Raw genomic sequence first — 13,177 nt, forward strand, 5'->3', positions numbered from 1 at the left:
CAAACACAGTATTAGTATGGTGTTCCTAATAATCCTTTAGGTGAGTGTATAGTGTAATGATAAATCATTAAATTATTTTTCTCAAGCCAACCATATGCATTTAGCTATGAATGCCTGTTCTCGCTATCTTATTGTATTCTATAGAATGTATGTAATACAGTAGAACGTAATGAACCAACACTGAATTGTAGGACCTTAACTACTACCTATGTAGAAATTGGATGGAAAAAAGCTCAGTGCTTAACTGAGATGCTTGTAGGTACAAGTTCCTAGGTAGCTATGACTTTGTGTCAGAAAGAAAGGCTGAACAGTATTGGTTGTAGCCAAACTGACACAAAAAAAAAATCTGACCAATTGAGAAGCATCCTCCACACCTCACACTAAAGCCCACCCATAGCCGTGGGGTCAAAAGTGCAAATGAAATAATGTTCTTGATCTTGGCCAACAACCTCCTTCCCTCAGTAAGAGCATTGAAGATGGGTCATTGCTGGGTCTTCCAGCATGAAAATGACCCGAAACACACAGCCAGGGCAACTAAGGAGTGGCTCCGTAAGAAGCATCTCAAGGTCCTGGAGTGGCTTAGCCAGTCTCCAGACCTGAACCCAACAGAAAATCTTTAGAGGGAGCTGAAAGTACGTATTGCCCAGCCACAGCTCCAAAACCTGAAGGATCTAGAGAATGTCTGAATGGAGGAGTGGGCCAAAATCCCTGCTGCAGTGTGTGCAAACCTGGTCAAGAACTACAGGAAACGTATGATCTCTGTAATTGCAAACAAAGGTTTCTGTACCAAATATTAAGTTCTGCTTTTCTGATGTATCAAATACGTATAAAATGCTAATTAACTATTTAAAATTCATACAACGTGATCTTCTGGATTTTTTTTTCCGTCACTGACAGTTGAAGAGTTCCTATGACAAAAATGTGACTTCTACATGCTTTGTAATTTGGAAAACCTGCAAAATCGGCAGTGTATCAAATACTTGTTCTCCCCACTGTATATTGTAGCCAGCAAATATTTGTCTATCCTGACCCAAAATGCATGCAAGGATGCGTACTTCGAAAAACCCACCAGAAACAGTTGCACTATAACCGTAAACGGTTTTATTTCAGGCTTACTAAAATGTAGTCACTGGAGGTTTAAACCAGCGAAGTTTTCGTCTAGATGGAATAATTCATAATGCGTACTTCGATTCGCCTGCAAGGAAATACTAACTTGGGTCCTATAGTTGGTAGGTCCGCTTCTCTAACCACTACGCAATTTAACAAGGGGTAGTCAGTCAGTCAGTAAGAGACATTCGCTCTTCTTAGCCGGCTATGCTTATGTGGTCAGGCAAAAAAGAAGCACTGCAAGCAAAGGGGGCAGTCTAAAAATTTTTGTTCTAAAATATTTTTTTATGGTTGGTGCTCTATTACAAAATATTTGATCACGGATTAAAAACCTATATATTTTTTTTTTTTACTGTGAAGCCTTGTTTTTGCTTTCAGAACAATTCTTTTTGATTGAAAATCGAAAAGCTTTGCTCTCAAAAGAAATCACACAAAAGTAATTCCATACGTTTCTACTACATATTGGGAAGAAAATCCTAATTTAATCAATTTCAAAATTACACAACCTCTTACTATTGTATTATTAGTATTTTTTAAACTATCATTATTATTATGACTTGTGGTGGTCTGAGCCTTATGTGGAGGATAAAAGCCACATGGTGAGAAAGTTCACTAACCCGTGTTGAGTCATTAGGAGGAAGTAGGAGTAATGGGTCTGTTACACTGTTACACAAGATAAAATCCTCTCCTCCTCCGTTCATTCTTTTTCTTCTTCTTCTTCATCTATTTGTAGACAGAGAATACAGTTGGATTGGGGGCAGGAATTCACAATGCTGAACTTTCAAATGCACTAAATCTGACAAACAGGGTCATTCAGCAAAGAACATAAGTGGCGCTGAGGCAGGCTGAGGATATGGAGAGATATTATCTGTTGTGACAAAAAGGGGAACAACAACATCCCAGGAGTCTGGTGGTATGTCAGACAGAATGACTTGTCTAGAAGCAGGGCTACATCTTTAAAAACACTCAAGTGTTACGTGTAAAGCAGAGGCACGGCGAGTGAAATCCAACTCCAAGAGGGCACTATCCACTCTCAAAGCAAAATGAGTCGAGCTTATTGGATCCATGTGGGAATCCACAGCTGTGTACAAAGCTTTGGAGAGTGCTTTTCAATATGCAGAGCGGTAAAGACTGTAGTTACACACATTGGATAACACACTGATACAAAACCAACAGAGGAAATGGAGTCAATATCATCACACTGAATCCTTATATAGGCTACCTCCAACATAGAACATACTTTAAACAAACAAGCCTCAGAAAACAGTGCTACAACTAGATGTACTCCTTTCCCCATTTAGTCCTGTAGAATGATTTTGAAAGGACTATGTATTCTCTTGTAGCCTACTTATGTATAAATACTCTGACACCAGTTGTACTAGTCCACCAATTGAAAACAAACATTTGTAGGACCAAGCTAATCAAATGCACTCCTGTGAAGCTCAGTTGGTACAGCATGGCGTGTGCACAACAAAACTGGGATGTTAATTCTTAGCTCTAAGGACTGACAGATCCCAAAACCTAACCGGAATCTTATTGGATCTGCCTAGATCTAATCTGAAATAAAAGATCAGGTTAGATCGAGGCAGATTTAACAAATGTCATCTGATTTTGGACAGAAAATAAAATCTGTCCAAAATCTGATGACATTTGAATTGACAAAAAAAGATTCCAAATTATTATCATAATCAGGTTATGAGCAAGTACTCGAACTATTCATGCTCCAATTAGTTGGTCCAGCATCTTTCTCCTCAAATTGTTTTTAGGTAATCCTGTCTTCCTGAAAGTTTAACCTAGTAGCACATGTTTACTTTAGAGACAATTTCCTGTACCAGAAATAAAGTTATTCTTTAAGCCGATCAATGCACGCACAACTGCAAAATGCCTGTTACACTGGTAAAAAGAGGAATTAATCTTAACCCTAATTGACTTGACATATAGCCAATTCAACAATGAGTTAGCCAAGCAAATAAATGATTGACTAAGTAATTTTATTTGAATGAATAATAATCCACTCCTGTGATGTGGTTTCTTGAACATCTGCATTCCATTTTAGTAGATATTAAGGGCATTCTGAAAGTATTCTGACCATCTCACTTTTTCCATATTTTGTTACATTACAGCCTTACTCTAAAATGTATTAAAGAATTTTTTTGCACAAATTTATAAATAGAAATATCACATTTAACTATTCAGACCCCTTAACTCAGTACGTTTCTGAGGCACCTTTGGCAGCAGTTACAGCCGTGAGTCCTCTTGGGTCGGATGTTACAAGCTTGGCACACCTGTATTTTTTCTCACATTTTTCTCTGCTGATCGTCACAAGCAATTTCAGATTGTACAGGGAACGGTACAGCAAAGCCATTTTCAGGTTTCTCTAGAGATGTTTGGCTGGAAATTCCTTGATTTGTCCCGAAGCAACTCTTGACCCTAGTCTGAGATCCTGAGAGCTCTGGAGGTTTCATCAATGATCTGCAATTTTCTCCATTCATATTTCCTTTAATCCTGACTAGTTTCCTAGGCTGAAAAATATCTCAAAAGCATTATGCTTCACTATAGGGAAGATATTGGCCAGGTGATGAAGGGAGCCTGGTTCCCTCCTGATGTTATGCTTGGCATTCAGACCAGCAAGTTCAAACCTGGTTTCTTGTTACTCATGGTCTGAGGGTCCTTTAGGTGCCTTTTTTCCAAATTATGCCCAAACAATTGAATTAAATCAGTTGTGGACTCCATTTAAGTTATAGAATGATCAATGGAAACACGGCGCACCTGAGCTAAATTTCAAGTGTCATACCTATGTAAATGTGGTACTTGGTTTTTAATTTGCAAACACTTCTAAAAACCTGTTGTGGTATTTTCATTGTAGGGTATTGTATGTAGATTGATGAGGGGAAAAAATCCACATCCATTACTTCAAGAGATTTATTTCCTTACACACATTTTGGATATTTGTCGTTATTCCTCTTTAACGCTGCTCTTGGTGCTGTAAACTGTCAGCAAATCAAGTTTAAATGTGTTGAAACACTGCACTGTCATCTCCATATATGACAAACGTCGATGAAGTCAACATCAGTATAATACAATCTAAAAAGCACAAAGCAATAGGACATTTCCTGTAAACTTAGAATGATCCTCTAAAGATTCAGCAGTGTTTGCGAACTACCAATCCTTTCTAAACCGTCGGACTCACCATAAGGATGGTTTTGGCGGAACAGTGTGAGTGACGCAGGCTGTGGTAAGCCAGCAGGCCGAGGAGGCTGTAGAAAGCCAGGGTGGCCAGGTTCCTCAGGTCCAGCAGGCTCTCCACGAGAGGGATGGTCCCCATGGTCCAGTCACAGCACAGCTCAGAGGGGTTGAGAAGTAGCCAAGCATTTACAGGTAACAGGTAGTTGAAGGTCAGCTGCCTGGTGGGAGTCAGGCTGACCGCTGCAGGGTTGTCAAACCTGAAAAGGAGGACAGGTGATGTAGAGGGTGAGAGAAATGGAACGCGAGTGGACAAATGCGACTTGGGTTGTTAAATCAGAGGAGAAAGAACAATGGAGGGAGAGCGACTGAAAGGGCAAAATGTCTTAAGATGTATAGATAAACTAGGAGGAAAAAGTACAAACAACACAGAAAGTGTTACCTGAAAGAGAAACAAGAAGGGTGGAAAAATGTAAGAGGATCCGGTTGCAAAACATTTTTTACTTAAAAAAAAGAAACAGTCACACTGAAGTGGCTGAGCCATCATGTTTAAAGAGGACTCAACTAAGTCCCATTGACCCAGGTTCTTCAGACCTTTTTGAAGAGGTTGGCATTCATGATTCACACATCTCACAACATTGACAGTTATACAGTCTTTCCCAAATGTTACCCTATTCTAGACGCTTTCTGGTACCCAAAGAGGAGGGGAATGTGTACAAAACGTGATGTAATTTCAAAATGGTTATTCCGATTATAAAACATAGCCAAATTAAAGCGGAGTGTCTGCCCCTAAACAACCCAGGGTTATTGAGTAATTTACAATTCATTGTGAAATAAAAACTGTCTACTTCCAAATACTTTGAGTTAACTGAAATACAGGGAATAGGGTGTGAGCAGCCATTGTCTCCATGTTTTTAAGTTCCATTTAGAGGTCATCATCAATGGTTAATGGAATGTCAGCCCTTAGTGAGGGATGGTGATAATCCAAATGTGGCATTTTTATGTCTGGGAATTTTATCTTGTGATACATCTGAAAAAAAAAAAAAGAGGATTAACAATTCTTTAGAATGTTATCTATGTGATGATATCAGGATGCATCTGTCCGTGACTGATGGGGGAATGTTCCTCTGACCTTCTTTTATCCACCCAGATGCTTCTAAAGTTAACACGTGGAGCCCAAAACAATATTTAAAATTCCATTGGGCAGGTATGGAATTATAGAATCCGATAATGGAGTTACTATCCTCGGATATCCAAAATATGTCTGTTCAGTATCTCCATTTTGTCCATGGTCCATCCCAGACTACTGGTGTCTCATCAATTTTGCAATATACTTAAGACCATATCGTGGCCCTGAACACCCTAGAATTTCATGATTTTTTTTGCTGGATCTGGGATTTAAACGAACGCTATGTTTCATGCCGTCCGCTAATTAAATTGCCAGAAATCTAGTACTGTTGTTATGATAGTGGTGTTTCAGAAGACATGATACGTTTCAGTTTTTCTATTCACAAAATCTAACTCTATTGATTTAGTTTTGTAGCGCACATGCAACAGGAGAGTTTGTGAAATTATACCCACTGTATTGATGAAAATAATCCCGGAAAGCATATGAAGTTTGGAGTTAACATCGAATATATTTTATTTGCAAAACCTTTCTATCTACCAGAATGAAGAGGTGCTTCCTTTTTGTAAAGCGCACAAATATTATGGCCCAGGCACATATAGGCGCTTGGTTTATGCTCAGATGCGAGAGCAATTAGCACCACGTCCCGATTAGCAATTGTCACGTTCACACTGACTACTCAGTAGGGATGGTAGTGTAGGAGACCAGTAGATAATCGTTTTGTACATACAATGGAATATCACAAAAGTTTAGGTTCATTGCTAAAACATGCATTATATCTTTGGCCCCTGAAATTCTCAGTATGACCTTGGGGGTTACAATACAAATTAGAATATACTTAAATTCACATTTCTGATTGATGTTCAAGATCCAACCCACTTATCCAAAATAACTATAATCGGTGATTACCTGATCATAACAATGAGTTTCAAAAGCTGTACTATAAATTCTCAGACTACAAATTGATTTCTTGATATTCTTACAAGCTCGCTCATTAACAACCTGGTAAATTAAACCGCAAATGATCAAATCAAGGATCTAAACACAACACTGCGAAATACGTTAGATATGGTTGCACCACTAAAAACAAAAGACAATACTAGAGCACTCAAGCTAGCCTCCAGAAAATTGGTGCGAAAGTGGCGCTACGCCAAGTTGGAAGTATTTAGACTAGCCTGGATAGACAGTACACTACAATATCGAAAAGCACTCACATCTGCTCGATCAGCTTATTTATCCAACCTGACTGAGGTCAACAAATAAAATTAAACATTTCTCTTAAATAAGTACAGTAGTATCATACTGTCTGTTTATAATACCTTTAAGTTGAAACAAGGTATTTGCTATGATACGTAGGGACCAGCACCACAATCCACGCGTGGAAGTTATCATTTGAACGTACTATAAGCAATTGATGGCTACCAATCTCTGGAAATGAGCCTAGGAAAAGTGAATAACGAAAATATTTATTTGCAGATGTCGCAGGTAAAGCAACTTGCTTAATATGTTAAGCTAACGTCACAGTTTTTAAAGAGTACAATTTGCAGAGGCAGTGAAATACAAAAACTCAACTGAAGCTACAATTCAACAAGTCCAAGCGCAGATGCAGCCTCACTGATGAGCATCTTGCAGCAGTTCCGCACACTGCTTCAACAGTACCGCCCGCTGCCTCAACAGAAATGACTCCTGACTTCACCTCACTTGTCAACTCCCACACGAGGCTCTCCTGTTCATATTGAGTGAGTAGCCCTAAAAGTTGATTTCTTGGGTCTGGGCTGCTGGAATTGCTGTCGTTAAAAGCACGTAGTACAAAAAATATACTGTATGAACTTAGATGACGGTAATTATACCAACATTTGCTTTGAGTGAAAATCTTCAGAAGTGATTTCATAGACTTATGTCTGCCCTAATAACTATTATACCTATATAACTGTTATATACTATACCTTATGTAATGTAGCTTACTCTGTTGAGTAGAAAGTTGTGTTTTAAGGCAAATATGTGTTGCAACATATCTGTTGAGTAATAACCCTAAAAAGGTATTTGCCTGCCGTAATTACAGTTGTTAACCGAAAATAATAATAAAAACACTGTTTAAGTAAATTAAGTTCAATTATGAAAACGGTATTGCATGGAAAATAAATATGCATAAATATATTATGCAAGTTAACATAGTTAGCTATGTTGTGTTTTTTTTAGGCATGTTGAGCAGGTTTTTTAGGCATTTTAGGCAGGTTAAAAAAAGTTATCTGGCCCATGATGCTCCCTGGCATTTTCAGCATTTTCAGTCTTCAATATTGAACCTTTTCACAATTTTCAAATTTTCTGAGATACTGAATTTGGGGTTTTCAGTAGTTGTCAGTTATAATCATCAAAATTAAAAGAAATAAACACTTGAAATATATCCGTCTGTGTGGAACGAATGTATACATTATACAAGTTTCACTTTTTGAATGAAATTACTGAAATAAATCAACTTTATGATATTCTAATTATATGACCAGCACCTGTATATTATTGTGCTGGGGGAGTAGGGTCCTTCTCCACTATTAATCCTTGTAGATATAAGGAATGCATTTTCAAAATGTTCCCGGTCTCCTGCCGTTTTAAACTTAGGAGGACATAAGGTCCTGGTCCACACCTGAGGAGTACCTGGCTTGAAAGACCCGTTGCTTTCCCTGTCCAAAGCCCTCCTGGTTGTGTTGCAGATCAAGACGATACCTGACGATTTCAGCTGCCACTGTGCTGACACCTCCCCCGTGTTGTCCCTGTCCTTGTCCATATGGTCATGCTTCCGACCTGGACTAAGTTTAAATAGACTCTGGACTCAGCCCACATGCATTTATTAATGATACCAATTGGACATAATATCTCACCTGGCACAGCCAGAAGAAGACTGGTCACCTCACTGAGCCTGGGTCCTCTCTGGGTTTCTTCCTAAATTTTGTCCCTCTTAGGGAGTTTTTCCTAGTCACTGAAATTCAACACTACTGTTGTTTGCCCCATGGGGTTTGAGGCCGTTGTGACAACTTCTGATGTAATAAGAGCTTTATAAATACATTTGATTGATGATTGATTGATCTATTACAATCCGCTTAACGTTGTGACATCAAAGTATTTCAAATGTGTATGCCAAAGCATTTTTCCCCCCCCAAGTAGCCTATATGGGCAATTCCAGCTTCATGGATGTGACATTTTCACACAAAATCAGAAATAAATTGCCTCCGTGAAATTATTTATTAAGGATAAATTAACATTTGAATGTATTTATTATGTTATTGTTAGGGCTGTTGCAATTATTACATAATTACCTGATCACAAATATTTGAGCCAGATCGCAATTATTTTATAAACAACGACCTTTTAACGATTATTTTGCACAATATTCTGAATGAATATATGAATAAGGATTTTCAGGCCAATTTTACAAAGGTCTCAACAAATACCATAATGCCCTTTTAGGATGTCTAATACATGGGAGCGGAAGAGCGTTTGACAGCTCTGCAGAAAGTAATAGGCATAGACAATTTACTTCTTTACATCTTCATTTCTTCTTAATTTCAGTAGTTTAAACCTAGTTTAGAATTGTTTGGCTATGCACAGTAATGTAATTCCGCAACATTATTATTTAATAGACAAACATATTTCAGTCGCATCAACTCTGATAGACAAAAGAAAAAAAATAATCAAGCATGTGTAAAATATTTGTACTGATATTGTAAGTCGAATTTTGTCATTTCCAACCACATTCCCTAATTAGATAATGCGCATTAAGGTGTATGAATAGAAATATTTTGTCTCATTGCATATTTAATGTTGAAACACGTTTTGCTATGTAAGGAAGGATGTTTCAAATAACTAGGCTATAAAATTTGAGGTGAAACATCACGATGCGCAGCAAAATGTAATTGTCATTGCTTTGCCATTGCATTTTGTGAACAGCAATCATGAATAACATTGCTTTAGTGGTAGTTCCAAAGCCGAACTCAACAGCACCGCTCTGGGCGCATTTTGGTTTTAAGCCAAATTGAAAGAGGTAAGCCCAGTAATTTAGGAGGCAAATTGCTGGATTTGCTCTACAAAGGTGGCGCTCAATAAAGCAAACACCACAAATCTAAAGAATCATCACCGGATCCACCACATGTATTTTTACAATATAATTAGGCTACCCTATAATAGTGGCATAAAATTTACAATATAGACAATCCAATTGTTAATCACAATTATTTGTGTGAAAAGTAATCGTCAACTAAAATGCCAATCGTGACAGCCCTAGTTATCGTAACAATAAAACTTTTTTGGAAGAACAGGTCTAGGAATTTAACATTCTTAAGGTAAAATATTGATAGCCATTTAAAAAGGAAGGCTTGGCTGTATACAAAAACAACAATTATGAAAATATAAAAATGTACTATAATTGGTGTGACATTGTACAAAAGTATTTGTTTCATATATGAAAGAAGGATTAACCAAATTTCCTTTTGCATGTCAGCTCCATGCAATGAGGGCTGCAAAGACAAACCACAAAACAACATTTTTATAACCTACAATATTTAGCTGGTTTTATAACCTACAATATTTAGCTGGTTTCTCATATAATTTTGTCAAGGCAGATTTTCAACATACGGAAATCTTATAAACACTGATTCTGACTAAACTGATTTTGAAAAATACTGATTTAAGGTGGAACAGCAGATTGGGTATAAAAAACTATGAACAAAACTCATTTCAGATTCCAGATAAAGTTTTTAACACAACACAAACCCGCTCTTGGTAGCCATGGAAACACATCCACCCTTCTGTAATCTACACCCACCTGGTAAAGACGGGAAGCTGTGATTGGATGACCTGAACCCTGATGATGACCAGCAGCAAAGTACTGATAATGAGGACGATAAGCTTCAGTATAGTCTGCAGAATGGCATATGGAAAACCATCTTTACCCCTCAGCACCTGGAGCAAAGCATCTAACAGCATGGGCAGGGTGAACTAGGGGGGAATATGGAGAAACAGAGAGAGACCATGAGAGAGAGAGAGAGGGTGACGAGAAAAAAGGAGAGGGGATTAAGAGAAATAAAGCATTTTTAATGAATGATCTGTACACAAGATGGTCAGTTCTGAATAGCCTTTTCATAGCCTTTTCATTCTAGTCAGTTCATCTTCTGGTTGTGAAATACTCATCAGTTAACATTGTTTCATTAATATAGAGACTAGCCTTGTCAAAATACTACGCTTGAAGGCAAATCAACAAAATGAAATCAAGCATTTTAATCAAACAGTAGTTGTTCTATGAAGTGCAAACAAATCCTTAACTGAAAGATCAAGCTTCCTTTAATATTTTTGGTTAATAAAAAATTAGTTACATGACACCAATGCATCTGGGGAGACAGAAACCTAAGTATTTTTCATCTGAATGCAGAAGGAATTTAATTTATTAGAGAGGGAAGCAAAGGGAGAGCAAGCAGACAGCTGCTCACCATCATTCCTTTTAAAGTACCCCTTTCGTGGTAAAAATGGGAATCGCCCCATAACTCAAATCTATTACTGGAGTTCTGTCAACGAGGGCATGACCGTGCAGAGTAAGCAGAGCAATAGTGGGTGTTGTACTGTGGAGTGAGGTTATGCGCTCGGCCCTGTCCTGTCCCATTCACTTACCCCTTGTGCAACAAACACCTCGTGGACACAGCAGATGCCAATGACTGTGATGCCTTGCTCCTTGCATAATGTGGCCGCAGCTACCAGAACCACAGTCAAAGCAATGGGAGTCCATACTAGAGAGGAAAAGCCGGGGAAAAAAGACATTTCGGTTTAGGTCAACTGAAGACAAGTCCACACAAAATCCTAGTTCTGCTTTTACTAACAGGAGAAATTCAGGGGGCAACTAGAATCAACTTTCTCGCTCAACAATAGACAGGTATATCCAGATGGGATTCAGTCAAGCAACTTTCAAGTTACTTGTCAGAGCTCCTCAGAGACTGGGATGTACAGTAGGACAGAGGCCAGGATGTAGGAATGAGGCAAGGTTGTAGGAATGAGACAAGGATGGAGGAATTAATCTTAGCACTGATTCTGGTAAAACGTCAATCCTAGTGTTATTGGACCTTAGAGCGGCGTTCGACACAGTTGACCACGCAATACTGCTAAACAGACTGGACAACTGGGTCCCACTGAGTAATAGTCATAAATTGATTCACATGTATATTACAAGACAGGGAATACTTTGTCTCCATAGGCAACTATGTATCAGAGAGAACACACACAACATGAAGTTACACAAGGCTCTATCCTGGGGTCTCTTTAATTCAACATTTATATGGTACAGTTAGCCCAAACCATACAAGCAAAGTAACAAAATTGTTTCTCATAATTATGCCTGAACTTTCCGCCACTAAATAAACATAAAACTGAAATAATTGTCTTTGGTGCCAAAGACAAGAGACTTACAGTCAGTTATTACCTTGTCACAATGTCCCTAAAGACTAAAATCAAAGTAAAAATATTGGATTCTGATCGGAATAGCAATAGCCAGATAAAATAAATAACAAAATCAGCCTACTACATTAAAACTTAGCTAGACAGGATCTAGAAAAATGTATCCACACTTATCTCTTGTAGGTTGGATTACAGTAACGGGCCTGTTTTCACAGGGTATCTGCAGGTTTCAACAAGTTCAAATTCAGAGTTTAAGACTTTATTAATGCCACATTAAATTCAATTAAAGACCAATTTCACAAGAACACCCCACAGTCAGGGATGTATCAGCAGGACTGTCGTCTATGATACAACAAATCAGAACAGAGAAATCCAATGATTCCTGTGGCAAGTTTTACAGCTAATGTCTGCTATGCTCCTAGCCAAATAACCTAGCTTGGTACTAGCTAACTATCTACCTCAGGAACAACAGTGCTGGGAGAGAACCAGCCAACTGACATGAGTGTCATGCTGACATCTAACAACCTGACTGAAATTGCGGTTCCTCTCTGTTCCTCTCAACCAGAGCTAAAATGTGTTCACAAACCACAAATGTTTTGCATCACCTATTCAGAGTGCTAACAGAACTTCACTGCCGGGCTGTATCAGTGGAGCTGGCCAAGTACAGAGAATGTCCCTCACTCACACACTGACACACTCACACACGGACAGAGTTTTGACTGTAACTGAATCTCGTCACAGTCAAAACCAATTACAGGATTTGTTCGGGATAGACAAATACAAACTTCAGTAGCTACGTTGTAGTAAGCCTAAAATAAAACTATTTAAAGCTTATATTGCGACTATTTCTGGGGGATTTTCGAAGTATGCCTCTGTGAATGTTTTTTCCACAACTTTCTCATCTTTTCACTTTGTGAAAAAGTCAGTTATCGTTACCTATATTGATAGCTACTGTATCAATGTAATTCACGAATGAAAGAAAAATTTTTTGTTCCATGATAAAGATTGGGCAGTGAATAGTATATCTTCATTTTCACTAGCAATTGCTCAATTCTTATGACTATTCCAAGTATTAAGTTAGTAGATACTAGTAAGCCTATTACTGGCTAATGAGCTGTTAAAATGGCCAGTGGCAAAAGCTAAAAAAAAATGCTATTTGTGGTGGAGGTAAACTTAATAAGAAATGTTAGTCAGTTTAAAACAATGCTTAACCTCCTAAGACTTAAGCTTTGGTGCAGGAAGCCTAAAATGTCCACATATGTGGTCTCAGGAGGTTACCGGTATCTAGCAAAATATGCAAACTTGGCGTGATGTTAATGCATGACAAAA

The 13,177-nt window shown here is 38.2% G+C and overlaps 1 protein-coding gene across 5 annotated transcripts in view; it reads right to left on the reverse strand.

Moving 5' to 3' along the window:
• Positions 1 to 13,177, reverse strand: part of tmtc3 (transmembrane O-mannosyltransferase targeting cadherins 3) — a 71,158-nt gene that overhangs the window by 30,655 nt on the left and 27,326 nt on the right. For all 5 annotated transcript variants that reach the window (XM_010883616.5, XM_020040226.3, XM_010883614.5 and 2 more), the window contains exons 5-7: positions 11,072 to 11,187; positions 10,233 to 10,405; positions 4,298 to 4,550 (exon numbers count right to left, since the gene is read on the reverse strand). In XM_010883616.5, coding sequence (XP_010881918.1) covers positions 4,298 to 4,550; positions 10,233 to 10,405; positions 11,072 to 11,187 — 542 coding nt within the window. The remainder of the gene's footprint in view (positions 1 to 4,297; positions 4,551 to 10,232; positions 10,406 to 11,071; positions 11,188 to 13,177) is intronic.

Source organism: Esox lucius, chromosome 19 (assembly GCF_011004845.1).
Source record: "Esox lucius isolate fEsoLuc1 chromosome 19, fEsoLuc1.pri, whole genome shotgun sequence".
In the NCBI taxonomy this organism is placed as follows: Eukaryota; Metazoa; Chordata; class Actinopteri; order Esociformes; family Esocidae; genus Esox; species Esox lucius.